The sequence below is a fragment of the Hydra vulgaris genome, chromosome 07 (assembly GCF_038396675.1).
Source record: "Hydra vulgaris chromosome 07, alternate assembly HydraT2T_AEP".
NCBI lineage: Eukaryota > Metazoa > Cnidaria > Hydrozoa > Anthoathecata > Hydridae > Hydra > Hydra vulgaris.
In genome coordinates this window covers 25,345,335-25,360,721 of record NC_088926.1, presented here as the reverse complement: position 1 = coordinate 25,360,721, position 15,387 = coordinate 25,345,335, and the positions used below count along the sequence as shown (strand labels likewise).

The 15,387-nt window shown below is 28.3% G+C and overlaps 1 protein-coding gene across 1 annotated transcript in view; it reads right to left on the bottom strand.

Moving 5' to 3' along the window:
- Positions 1-330: 330 nt before the first annotated feature.
- Positions 331-15,387, bottom strand: part of LOC100205446 (sodium/mannose cotransporter SLC5A10) — a 76,918-nt gene continuing 61,861 nt past the window's right edge. The window contains exons 11-15 of the mRNA XM_065801458.1: positions 5,956-6,106; positions 5,440-5,608; positions 5,151-5,366; positions 4,731-4,902; positions 331-727 (exon numbers count right to left, since the gene is read on the bottom strand). Coding sequence (XP_065657530.1) covers positions 420-727; positions 4,731-4,902; positions 5,151-5,366; positions 5,440-5,608; positions 5,956-6,106 — 1,016 coding nt within the window. The 3' untranslated portion in view covers positions 331-419. The remainder of the gene's footprint in view (positions 728-4,730; positions 4,903-5,150; positions 5,367-5,439; positions 5,609-5,955; positions 6,107-15,387) is intronic.

Genomic DNA, 15,387 nt, shown 5'->3' with positions numbered 1-15,387 from the left:
TATATATATATATATATATGTATATATATGTATATATATGTATATATATGTAAATATATGTATATTTATGTATATATATGTATATATATATATATATATATATACACATATATATATATATGTATATATATGTATATATATGTATATATATATGTATATAGATGTAAATATATGTATATTTATGTATATATATGTATATATATATATATATATATATATATATATACACATATATATATATATATTATAAAAGTTATTACAATAATAACAATAATAATAATTATTATTATATTATTATTATTATCAAAATTATATATTGTTAAACTATATAAAGAATTAATCTTAATAATTTTTTCAACCGCCATAGGCAAATATCGCGCAACTCCAGTAAAAAATTAATATTAAATATATACATCGTGTCACAATGATCTAGATCTATTATAATTAAATAATGGGTCTGGAATTATAATGGTCGGTTTAGTCGGTTTACCATCAGGTACACTGAAATAAATTTGCAAAAACAAACAAACGCTAAGTATAATAAAACACTGGATATGCAAAAACGCTTTTGCAAGAGGTCTTTGTTTAAGAGATATAATATCTCTCCAATGCTCGTGCTGTTCGACAATCGATTTTTTTTCCTCTCGCACGTTTTGCGAGAACCCACACACAAAGTAAAACACTCGTTTCCAGCAAGAGCTATGTTTTACTAAAGGAACTGTTAAACCTAAAAGATTGTAAAGATAAAAAAAATTTCTAAAAGAATAATATCTCTTATTAAAATGAATGTGTGCGTGCGTGCGTGTGTGTGTGTGAGTGATTATTATCATTGCCCGTGGGATAGTAAACTTTCGATTAACCCTTTCACTCCTGGGATAGTTTCCGCTATCCATAGTCAAAATTGCTTTCTCTGACTTTAAAAATACTTTAAAAATTTTAATAAAATAACAAGCAGCTTTTTTAACAAAATAAAAAAATAAAAAAATAAAAATTTATATATCAGGTCAGTAAGACGCCACATGACTCGGTCTAATACCATCAGTAAGCTTCAAAAGTTTGCTTTTTGGATAAAAAAATCCCCAAAAATATATTGAAACATATATTACAAACAACTAAAACTCGTTACAAAAACAGTTTGAGTTTTAAAAAATTTTTAAAACTCAAAGATTTTCCTAAAATTTGTCATTTTCAAAAAAAAAAAACAAGTATATAGTTTTGTAATATGAAACAATAAATATATTGTTAAATAAAAGAATTATTCCAAAAAACGAGCTACAATGAATAATTAACTTGAGTGTGATAAGCTTCAAAACAGATCTCTGGGTGAACTAGATGGAAAGATAACTACAAGGTTACAGTCAGTGTAAATTTGCCTTCCAAATAAAAAAAATGTGGATAAACGAAAAAGATAAATAAGTGCTATATCTCAAGACAGTGTTCCAGATTTCCATATTCTAAAGACTATGAAAAAATTTTAATTTGAAAAAGTTAAGATAAATAAAATTAAGCCCAAAGCATTCACTATCTGTATTTCTTGTTAAAATTCAAGTAAAATTCCAACTTCACAGGCACCACCAAATCCAAACAACCATCTGCTATCTTTATAAAATATTCTACCCAATGAAAATGAGGATTTTTTGCAAGCTGACAAAATTCCAAACATTAAAGATTTACTTTTTGGTAACTACCACTGTGGTGTTGGTAACTACCACTGTGGTGTTATGTGCATCATAAAATCTTATAGTCATATGAAAATTATTGACTGAATTAGTTGTCTCCATACTGCAATAAAATATCTGAATTCTTTACCAACCAATCACAAGAAAAGTATTATTATTAAACAGATAAACTAAGTTAAAGATGATTTTTTAAAGCTATATTTTTATGAATATTATTTTTTCCTAAAAGACGGGTCATTCTACTAACCGATGAAATTTATGTTAAATCACAGTTAACAGATAAAGGAGGTAATATTTTTAGTAAATCTGTAAACTACCCAAATGTAAACTACCCAAACAGTTTTAAGTTAAATTATTTGTGTTTTTTTTGGTGAAAAACGGTTTTTGTATGAGGCATTTCCAGTAACAAGTTTAGGTGGTGATTTTCAATGATTTTAAAAAAAATTAGGAAATGATAGAATGAGTTGACTAGTCATAAAAACAGAGACACAAGCAAAACCAGTGCATTAAGTCATTAAGATCCAGCATTCAACATCCTAAACTGGAAACAATGTATTATAAATACATTTACATCAGCCTAATTGATAAAGAAGGGATGCAAAGCTGGTCAACAGCTAGAATCTGTTTACTCTTTAAGGTTCTGCTGTTTCTATTCTTTTTAACAATAACAATGTAAATAAAAAGCTTTTGGAGTTTTTAATTTTTTACAAAACCTGTTCAATAAAAGATTAAACCTGTTTAATTTAATAAAAAAATCACAAAAGTTAGCTCACAAAAAAATACCAAGAACTATGTTTTATTATGAAGGTATTTTAAAAACTGCAAAATGGTCAGATCTCAAAAAGCTTTTTCAATTTGAAAATGGTGCTATTGAAAAATTATCTAATCCTAATAAATACAATATTAAAATGTGTCAAAAATGTTTAAGAATGTCAACTTGATTAAAAATATTTTGTGATAAGACTAAAGCTGCTTTAAAAATCTATGAAAAATATTGACAACATGACAGTTTTCTTTAATCTATTTTTTAAACTTTTTAACTGTTCATGTTAAAATGAAATTGTTCATGTTAAAGGACTTTGTGAATATATTTGTACTAGTAAAAATCTTGCTGTTTTTTCATCAAACAATGAGAAACAATTGAACTTTCTTTTAAATATGGCTGAAAAAAATGGTAGAAAAAAATGGCTCCTGAAAAACAATGTCAAAGAATAAAAAATTTAACCAAACATGACTTATAAAGATTAACAAACATTTACTAATTACAGTCAAAAGTATGTTTACCTTGGACATTTTACTTGTGACCCATTTTAAAAAACATTAGGAAAACTTTGACAAAGTCCAGATGGTATCTTGACAAGAACCAGGTGGTATCAGGATTAGGTGGTATCTATCATATAAATGTTCAACAAATGTTGCAAAAAGTAGACATTAAAAAAAAACTTTGTTTGAATATTGTTATCATTGCTTATGAATTACAAGTTTCATCAAACTACTTGTGTGAAAAATTCAGTTATGTAATGGGAGATTATGTAATTCGAGGTTATGTAATGCGAGATTATACTTTCAAGATAATAAATGTAATGATGCTCAATATTTTTCATGATCTTCCAGTTATTGAAAAAAATTTGTCTAAAGAAATTAAAATTTTTTGGTTTATAATCTAAGCTAGTAAAGTAGATCCTCTGGCTGAAGATTCATCATTTTGTTTTGATAAATTTGGAGAACATGTCAGAGAGATTAATTGTGATAGCTTAAGTTTGTCTGACATTAATAATAATATTTGACATTAATATATATAATATTTTATCCTTATATTTTACTTCACTATCTATAGACAGCCACAATCTGTGATTAAAAATATCTTTGCCAAGATGTAAACTAAATATATGCATAGATGTTGTGTTATTCATAATGAGATCAGGAAATATTAAGTTAATATTATTATAAATATTAAATAATTAATTTTAACATAAATTTTTATAATAGATCAAATACTATAGAAATTGATTAAAGCATTTTTAAAATAATTTGTAAATTTGTCTCCAATTTTCTGAAGAACATATGGATCAGACTGTTAAAATGCAATGAAATGTCATGTTCATAAATAATGTCATAGCGATGTGTTGTGTTCTTAAAGAAAGCGTAAGTTAAGCAGTTTGCAGCACACAATGTTACATTTCAACATCAACATTTGAATCCCATTGCACTTTCTGTTATATGATTTTCAGGATTTATGATTTGAGGTGCAATCACTACTAACTTTTGTGCTGGTTACAACATTTATCACAGGTAAAACTGTCAAAGCCACAATTTTTTTTGAAAATTTTGAAGAACAATGAGTTTGATTGGTTCCTGATTAAGAAACTAACTAGAAACTGTAATATTTTTATGCATAACAAAACAACTTGACATCAGCTTAAAATTGTTATAACATAGCTCCAAAAAATGCAAACAATACTTTGTTATGTGGCTAGACAATTTGGCTTGTTTAAACTCCATTAAAAACAAGTCAACAAATCACAATTTTTACCATGATTAATGTAATTACATTGTAAACATTCTAAAATAGTTATATTAAATTGTTATAGGTAAAATGGTTAATAATTTTTTTCTATTGGATAAAATTGATGCAGTTCCTATTCAGAACTCAAATCTGAAGCCAGATCAGTAGAATAAATTATGCCCTAACATTGTGAATTTTTATTTTCCACAATACTATGAAGAATAGAGGTTGCTCTGGAAGTTTGAGGAGAACATAAAAACTACTAAAACATGGTTTTTACTATGAATTTTTTATTTTTTCATGTTCATATATGTTGTTTCATACACTATATTGTATATTTTTAGAAAAATGTTTATGGTTTTAAATATTGTTATTACTAATATATAACTTTAAAAAAAAGAAACAAAAGGTTGTTATTATAAGACTTAACATTAGGTAACCCCTATAACAACAGGTAATTCAAAATAATAGTTGTAAAACATCTGTTAAAATAAATCTACGATAAGGTGTTTATAAATCTGTTTTTTATTAATATAAAGAATAACCTGTATCTCTGCTTCCAATGACGTCCACATAGGAATGAAATTCCAATTCTTCATCACACAAATTTCTACTTTTCATTTCATTTTCGTCAATTTCATCCATATCATGCTCTTCTTTTATTTCATCACCTCGAATAGTAGAATCATGTTTTGTCCAAATTGTTGTACGAATCAGCTGTGAAGATAAAAATGTTTTCATAGCATTTGTGTATAAATTTTATTATAAGCAAGATATTATTTCATAAATTATTGTACATACAAAAGCAAAGATTTAAATAAAATATTTTTTTTTATTCCCTTTAAAGATTCATTGCAGTCTCAATACTTCATACCTGTCCTAATTCAAGTCCAAAATGTATATGGCATAAATATATATAACAACAAAATTATGCACTTATATACATAATGAAAATAAGAGCTCACTTGTTCAGGATGTGGTGCATCTGTTACTAAACTTAAAACAATACAAACAATAGATGTGACAACAAATAAGATAAATGCAAAGTAGAAATAATGCACATGTTTAATAATTGCAGGACGTTTGTCAGGTTCATTACAACCAGGCGTAGGGTGAGAAAAATCCAATCCCATTCTTATAATTCCAATGATAAAACCAACTATTAGCGCCCAGAAAGTACCCTGCAAAAAATAAAAATAATTACAAAAACCTTTCAAGTTTACAAATAAATATAAATAAAGTTAAGCAAATCACCACTTCATTACTACGCTTCCATAAGATAGCAATGAGGTATACAGCTGCTATAGGAGGTGCAAAGTATGAAGAGACAGCTTGTATGTAGATAAACAACTGCCCACCTTGCAAATCTTTTAAGATTGGAACCCATAACACACTGATGATACACAAAACAAGCACAAACAATCTACAAACAAATTTTAAAAGGTTTATCTATTAATCTTTTAGGACAATTAAAGAAATAATTAAAAAAAAAAAAAACAGATCTCAGTTTTACTCTTTTGTTTAGAATACTGTGTAGTGTAAGTTTAGAATACTGTGTACTTAATGATATTGTACACATGGGTAAGTGTTAACTTAATGACATTGTACACATGTGACTACATTCTTATTAGCCATTTTCTTCTATTACTTTCACCTATTTTTTTAGTAAACATTTGTTAAAATTGCCTTTGGAAGTGAAAAAATATTCTGCTGTTATTTGTTGTTAAATTTCATTATAATGTTTAACTATCTTTAAATGATATTGCTTACCTGCCTACAATCATCAGTTCCCTTGTTGATGCATGTTTTCTAAGATTTTTATAAATGTCCATAGTAAAAAGTGCTGATGCACTATTGAAGATTGAGGTGAGATCACTCATCAAAGCAGCCATCATGACAGCTAACATCACACCACGTAAACCTAAAATGATAACAAATAAATAAAACTAAATTTGAGTAATTTAATTTTAATTTATTCAACTACTTTGATTTATTCAGCTATCTATTACAGAATATCTTATTCAGCCATCTATTAAAGAATATCTTATTCAGCCATCTATTACAGAATATCTTATTCAGCCATCTATTACAGAATATCTTATTCAGCCATCTATTACAGAATATCTTATTCAGCCATTTATTACAGAATATCTTATTCAGCAGTACATTCTTACTTTCTATTTACTTTAATTATTTAAGTAAAATTTTTTTTTTTGTTAAGTCTATTTTTTTTTATTTGTGGATACTACATAGATATTATTTTTGCCATGGTTAGTAGTTCTAATAAGATTTTTTTTAAGAACATGTTGTCAGAGGTTTTTGATGACAACTTTTGAGAGATAAAAGTATGTAAATATGTTTCAAGAGATTTTTTAATTAACTTTTTGAGGAATCTAAATTAATAATAATTAAAAATCTTTGAAATAATTATTAAAGACTTTCGATAACAACTATATTCTTTAATAACGATAACAACAATATTCGTATAACTTTGATAACAACTATATTTGTGTTGATACTACCTGTAATTTGGATTGAACCTACACATGAACATAATATATGATAATTTATGTCTTTTATGTTTGTGATTTATCGAGAAAAACATGAAAGCCAAATGATCATCATTAGGCAAGTGTGCACAATTTTAAAAATTAATTAGATACACTCAACCAGGTTTGCAAAAAATCACAATTTAAAAAAAAAAATCAAAAAAATCTGATTTTTTTGATTTAAATCAGATTTTTTTGATAAATTATATTAAAAGTAATATGAAATTGGTTGACTGTGTTTTTTGTACATAATGCAGTGGTTAAACAGGTCAGAAGTATAATCAGGATTCTAAAATCATTTCTTTTAACTTTATACCTCCACAAAACTATCTACACTATGCGATTGTATAAGGATTTTCTGGATATTTATTATATAAAGTTTAGATTGTATTAAGTTTTTTTTTAAAAATATTGTTATGTTGTAATTTAATATTGACTGTTTGTCAAAATTAAAGATTAATATCTTTAATTTTGACAAACAGTCAATATTAAATTACAACATAACAATATTTAAAACTGAAATGGTTTAAAAATCTAGCTATATTTTTGCAGAAGCAAAAATATTTAAAACATACTGAACAAAAACAAAAAAATATCTGGAAGAAGATCTAACCCAATGTGGTGTAAATTTGAAAAGCTTGAAACAAAAAGTGGCAAGCAAAGTGATGTAAAGCAAGATGTAGGATATGCAAAAAAGAAACTTCAACTTCTTCCAAAATTAAATTTGATGTTACAAAGCAACCCTCAGAATCATTTGTTTTAGCAGAAAAATGTTATTTAAATGTATCAGCAAAAAATAACAGACAGAAATATAAATAAAAATGGTCCAATAAATAAAAATACAAGTTCTGGGTAATTATCACATGTAGTTAGAACAAGTCAGATTCAAAAAGCCGTATTTGATGAGCAGATTGCAAGAATGATTTTTGCAACAAATTCATCATTTCAATTAGTTGAACATCCAGAATTCCAAAAAACTTATGTTGATGTTGAGGCCAGGCTATAGTGGCCCAACAAGAAAGGACGTAGCTGACAAACTCCTAACAATAGTGTTTGATAAAGAAAAGGGCAACATTCAAGCCGCTCTAAATGGAGAGATTGTAAATATAGCACGGGATGGTTGGTCAAACGTTCACAAGAAGCCTATAATTTGTGTTACAGTCACAACTGAAACAAGTGATGTCTATTTAGCTGACACAGTTGACACATTTGGAAGCTTGCACACTTCTGAATATCTTGAAGAGCTATTTTAGGTATTTTGAAGTAAAATGTTTTCCGCTTTGTTTTAAAATAATAAGTTATGTTCAAATAAGTAATAAAGATATATATCACGTAAATAAAGCTATATTGATAAAATTAAAAAAACATCAAAATGTTTAAAAAACTATATTAATAAAACTACATTAACTAAAAAGGTTTGCATTTGTTTTGATCGTGATTTTTTAATAAATATTTCAAATACAAAGTTTCTTTAGATTTGCCAAGACTATTTATATCCTCTAAAACTTTTACTGCTCATTTGGCACAAATGTTGGATCTTTGCGTATTTTTAGGCAAAAGAATATCTCACCCAAACTTCGTGAATGTATTGATAGCCTTTGGATGTTCTTTAATGGCTTCCTCAAATTCTCTACCATTTTTCAGGGTTAAAAATTTGGTTTGAAAACCAGATATCTGCCTATTTTAGAGCAACAAGCTAAACTGCCATCTCAAGTCCTTGTCTGTCTGAAGGAATTAGTGTGTAAGCAAGTAGTAAATAAATTGCCTGGAAGTTCCATCTAGATTAACCAATATTTGGTAAACTTTTAAAATCAACCTTAGGTAATTTCTTTTTATTCCAAAAGTATTTCACTTTGTTAAGCAGATGCTATAAAAACTGCATGTCATCTCTCCATTTCAGTTCATTCTCCTTCAATTGTATACCACTATTGTGAAAGTTCAATGTTAAATAGACATATTTTCTATGTAATGCTTCAACAAAATAGAATGACAGTTTAGGTGAATTGGTTTTATGTCCAAAAAAATCATCCAGACATAACTTTAATAATCGATCTAATATATGGAGCTGACAACGAACATAGTGAGGTTTCTTAAAGCCAATACATAAAATGTGTCTTTAATCACTTAATTACGCCACTTGTTTTCCCAGTGTTAACATTTGCAGTGTCTGTCACAATCATTTTTGTAGATCTCCATAAATCATATTCATTCTAAAGTTCTCAAAGTCCTTCAAAAGTTGTCTCTGACTTTCTATTCTTCAATACCATTGGCTTTAGCCTAACCTCTTTTTTATTGCTCTTCATCACAACTACTTGATGTTCTACCCCAGCTATCTTTTATCCATCAAAATGCAAACACCAATTCTTGACCTTCAGTTTTTTTCTCAATTTATCTCGTAAGATTTTACCTTCTCTGATGACTGCCATATAGATTGTTGAGTTGGTGCAGGAAGGTCAACAAAAGCCATCTGAAGTTGCTGAAACACTGTGGCAGCTTTTTGTGTACTTAGCTTTGCTTGAAAAACCAGTTTAAGAGCCTTAACTGTCCTCTATTTAATTCTTTATTTTTTAACATTTATTGAAAGTTCATAATCACTGCCACTGTCACTTACTGACTCATTACTACTTTTGTGTTCCTCTCTGTATTTATTCAGAATTGAAGTTGATAGCATTGGCGGAACGTTTCCAATTTTAATTTTCTTTGATGGGTGTATTTTTTTAGGATCATCAGGCTTCATTGTAGTATATCCAACTCTACCATATGTCTAATTGCTTTCTAATAAAGACTTTTATCTTCAGAATGTAACCAAAGTTCATCTTCTTTCATTATATCTAATAAACCATCAAAACTAATAGATTTATTAGTTTTGATGACAAATAGATATCAAAGTTTTTTGATATCTATTTGTCTCTTTTTAATTAATTTTTCTATTATTTTTGGCACTGATCTTGTATCTATTGTTGGAAAATTCAAATTAGCCCATAGTTCTAAACATTTGTCTGAAATTTTCTTTATTAGTTCTTTCACATTTTTACAGTCTGATGCCAAGCTGGTGTGTCGGTTAATTACTTGCCAATTTGTTGGCATTTCATGTATTGTTTCTAATGTTTCTTGAGATTTACTCTTACATAAACTTTAACTTTTCTCAAAGTGAATCAAACTCTTTTTCCATAGGTCTCTTGAAATTTTGGTTGCAGTAGAATTTTTGTGAACATATTCAATGATTGTGTAATAACTGAACTTGTAATGTTTTATATAATTTACTATTTAATTAGATTAATCTACGTGACGCTAAATTTCAAAAACCTCCTTGCAGAGCACTAAGTTAAATCAAAAGTGCGCATTAAGTTTAATGAAAACCGCATAAAAGAGTTTAAGATCTCCTACTACTGTATTTAAAATAAATGTAGCGTTGTGTAATTTACGGACAATCCCTTTGGAACTATAATTCATTTGATGCGTGAGTTTTTTAAAAGGATGTACCTTTAAATTATTGTCACTTTTTTAAAAATATAAAAGCCCATAACTAGGTGACATGCATTTATGTATACTATATATACATAAATATATATATATATATTTTTCTTTGCCGAACAACATATAATTATAAACGAGCAAAGCAAATCCATTATACGTCATGCAAGAAAATCTTTCATTTTAAACGGTGGCATATCATGGAAAAAAGCAGGATTGTTTGATGTTACCATGGGAGCCTATGATGGCGCAGAAGTTTGCGAACTAGTTGGGATTTTTCTTTTAGATCAACTTTTGCAGTTTTACAACAAAAATGATTTTGGTTTATATCGAGATGACGGGTTAGCTGTTTTTAAGAACAAAATGGCCATCAAATGGAAAAAATAAAAAAGCATGTTGTTCAAGTTTTCAAACTTAACAATCTCAACATCTCTATCAATTGCAATCTTAAAATTGTTAACTACCTTGATTTAACTTTTAATCTTACTCAAAATTCTTTTCAACCATACTGCAAGCCTGAAAATAACCTAAATTATGTGCATGCTGATTTTAATGATCCACCTAGCATAATAAATAATCTTCCAAAAAATATCAAGCTAAGATTGTCTGCCAACTCATCAAGTGAAGTTATTTTTAACACACACCTTTATGAAGACGCATTAAAGCAATCGGGATACACTTATAAGTTGACATATAAACCAAGCACAAAAAATGTTTCAAAAAATAACCACAAACGAAACATAATCTGGTACAATCCTCCATTTAGTAAAAATGTTACAACCAAAATTGGTCAACGCTTTTTAACCCTAATTGACAAGCATTTTCCTAAAAACCACAAACTACACAAAATATTTAACAGAAACACAATTAAGATAAGCTACTCCTGTATGCCAAACATCAAATCTATCATCAACTCACACAACAAAAATATTTTATATGGTGATGTAAAATTATCAGAAAAAGCCTGCAATTGCATTCAAAAATCTTTTTGTCCACTGAACAACAATTGCTTGTCTAAAAACATTGTTAACCAATACACCGTAAGCTCAAATAAACTTCAATACAATGATAAAGTGTACATTGGGATAAGCGAAACCTCATTTAAGCTACGTTATGCGAACCATCAAAAATCTTTTAACATAAAAAAATACAAAAACGACACTGAGTTGTCTAAGGAAGTATGGGGATTAAAAGAAAACAATTTCACAACTTCAATCAAATGGAGTATTATTAAACGCTGTAAATCATACAATCCTGCGTCAAAAATTTGTAAGCTTTGTTTAAATGAGAAGTTCGAAATATTGTTTTACAAAGGAAACAATCTGCTAAACAAAAGAGGCGAATTAGTCTCTAAATGCAGACACAAAAATAAATTTCTCCTTTCATTATTTGATAGCGGAGATTAGTTTTCCATTACGTCTTTTTGTACTATAACTTCAGAACTCATTCTACCGTAGTTTGTAATTTTTAAACGGTTTTTTATATTTTTGATTTTGTACTTCATGGCTGATGATTGCCGATAGGCATGAAACTTTAAGTTCCATTAAAAGTTGTTTTTTCTAAAATTTAAGTATAAAACGCTCTGTTTTTGAAAAAATATATATTTTCTTAAATATTGAGCACTCTACAACGATCAAGAGATTAGTGTTTTTAACACTAAATCATACAACAACAATATATATATATATATATATATATATATATATATATATATATATATATATATATATATATATATATATATATATATATATATATATATGTATATATATTAGGGTAACCCAAATAATTTTTTTTTGAAAAAAAGAGATGTGCGCTATCTAGAACTTGGTTACTAGTTATATTATGACAAAATATATCAGAATTTTTAAATATAAACAGTTATAAGTGGTTTGTGTAAAACTTCAAATTTTTGATTTTTTTTGATTTTTTGCTATTTTTGCAATAAAACTTGTAAATATTAGAAAAAAAATTATATTAAGCATTTATCATATTAAAAATTATGTGAAATATATGTTGCATGTGTTGAAGAATTGTGGAAAGAAATGTTGAACAAATATCACAAGCACTTCAAATCTGATATAGCTGGGTTTTAGTCAGATTTTTATTCAACGTTTTTCTGTGGTTTTTTGCAACCAACAAAACATTCTGCTTCATATCTTCATTTCGATATGACATAATAAAGTCTTGGATTAGTTTTATATTTCTTTCTGCACAATCATTGGTGGCTACCATATTTTTAACAAAAAACTTAAAGTTGTCTAAAACAGTCAAGTCCCCTTGTGCAGGTAACTTAACCTGGTCATGGGTAACCTTGGCTAGGCAAAACAAAATCCAGCTCTGATCACCAACTAAATTTGATAGTGTTGTAGACGATGTGATTACAGGCTTTTTAGGTTTACCCTTCATGAATTCTTCAGGAACAGGAAACTGTAACAGTTTTTGGAGTACATTCTTCTTCTCATCTTTTTCAACATCATCATCAACTAAAGCCATTACAACAAGCTGCTGACTTAAATACCGGGTATGATTTTGCATGCTTTTCAGTATTGATTGAGAAAACTCGGGATATTCTTTACTTAAATCAAACACATCTTTGAATGCTGCTAAATCATTAACTGGTGCTTTAATACTAAGAGAGCTTTTGAAAAACCAAGGACAGTATGTTAAAGATATAAATAAAGAAGTTGTTTTAACCATCTTCTTCTCCTTTTCATTCATGATGTTTGAGATGTTCTTTGTCATTTCTAATGTAAGCAAATAAATTGCATCTGCCATAAACCTTGCTGCATGACAAGCTCTTGGCTGATGAAATTTTATAGCAGGAACATGATCACCAAGGTAGTAAACATATAACTGACAAAGATTTTTGTAGTCTCCTCTTTTGAAAAGATTTTCATGAAGTGCAGTTTCCCCAAACTTTAATGCTGCCTTGGCTATATTATAGACAGGTGATCCAATTTCTAAAGAAGTCCAGTTAAACCAGATTGTCTGATGATGTGTCTATCTTGTCAACAATTGTTGACCAAGCCTTCTGTAAGCGCACATAAATTTCTCTTCTCGGAGACTTGGTCTCGACGCCAGTCAGAGCAGTCATAAAATGTTTAATATGTACTTCAATAATATGACAACGACACATGCACCAGACTTGTATTAAGGATAATTGAGAGGATTGTAACTGCTCCCGCAAATTTTCCAGTGTTGGATGCAGTTGTGTCGCAGCAAACACCAATGATATTGTCGACAATATCATAGTATTCCAAGAGATTGAGGATTAAATTTGCCTGCTCTGACCCAGTTAAATTTTTTGCCTGCACTATGCCAAGCAAAAAATCATCTCTACATTCCAAATCTGGGCTAGTTACACTAACTGCAATTCTCTCACAGTTAACTGTCAGATCATTCTCTTCTTCCAGCTGTCTATCAAGTTTCCCATCAAAATGGACTATGAGTTTTTTTCCTTTTAAAACATCAACAAGATCCTGTCATAGTGTTTCTCCTAAATCAATTAAATTATACATTTAAAATAATAGAGATAATAAAAAAAATAAACTTAATCACTTAGGTGAATAATATTTACCAAGATTTTCAATAATTCTGTATCTTTTTCTGTGTATAGTAGATCTTGATAAACTAATCTCATGCAAGTCAACACCTGCTTTATTGCAGATAGCAGAAACTATAGCAGTCTGGGGCCTAACACCGATTCTATAGCGAACGCTAACAGCAGAAGTAGCTTCAATTAGTTCATCTGGAGTTAACTCTAAAATTATTTTCGATTTTTTTGATTTGGATACATCATATTCAGAATCATCACTTTCTTCACATAAAATGGAATTTTCAAATGGGCTAAAATCATCTTTAAATTCAATTTGTCCATCCAAAGCTTTGTCAGTACTTTTCTCGTGTGTTGATTTCTGCAATCTGTCAAATGTTTGCAAAGTCCTTTTTTCTTTTTGAGCCTTTGTGTTTTTCTGATCATTCAATTGCCTAACTCTTTCGTACCTCTGTTTTCTTCGCAGAGCCTTAATTTCAAGTTCTTCATCATGCTGTGCAGTCATGGTCATATTCCTTTTAGATCTCTGGTCTTCGTAGAAGGCTACATCTTCTTTCTTTGCATCTTCGGTTCTTCTCTGATCTTTCATTGTCATGTCAATTATTGTAGGAACAGATATATCAAACAAGGTATTAACCTCCACATGGAAATACTTGCTTTTGAGTCCAGATCCCTTTACTTGAACTCCAGTTTAGTTTACTCCATCCTTTTATTTTGTTATATTTCTCTGCGAATTTTAGGATCCTTTCACTGAAAAATATTACATAGCTGAAGTTACTAAAAAACAAGATAAGCCTATAATAACTTTTTGTGTGTAAAATTTACCTAACAGATCTTCCACTAATGTTGCATGTAAATCCAGCTTTTATCCAGATGTCAGTGACAGCTGAAGTTACGAATCTATTGATTGATCTTTCGCATGCTCTATACTGACAAACTAGACTTCTGGTTCCTGTTTTTGTTGGACAAGCAATAATTTTTTTGCTGGACTGAAATCTGGTGCTCCTATATTAAAGAGAATTAACTGAAATATATAATTATATTCATGAACTGTAGGTTAAGCAAATAAACTAGAAAAGAACTAGATATTAAAATTACCTAAAAGATTTTAAAAAGTAAAAGTATTGCAGGATATTTCTGACACTGAGCAGCTGGTTTATGGGATAGCTCATTTATGGGATATTTTAACAGATATAGAGATCGTCTTAAACTGCTTTGAACAGTGTACTTTTCTTTTTCCCCTGGTCCTTTTTTGCTGGATTTTTTTACTGTATGACCCATTTTTAACAATATATTTAATTATGAAACTAAAAACTTTGAAACAGTTTTAAATCACATGTATATTAAAGTAATCAAAATTTTATAAGTAAAAAATAGGAATGATCAATAAAATACCAATAATCAATAAAAAAAGTTAAATATACAATTGAATAAAAGTAAAAGATGACTACTTTAAAAAATTATATTTAAAAAATCCTATTTTTGAATAATTTCATCTTTTTTATATCACATGCACAATTAAAATAATAAAAACTTAAAAAAACATGACAAATATTGAGATTTTTTAAAAATTTCAAGTTTTACACCAAGCTCTTACACTTGTCTCAAATCAATATTTTTTAT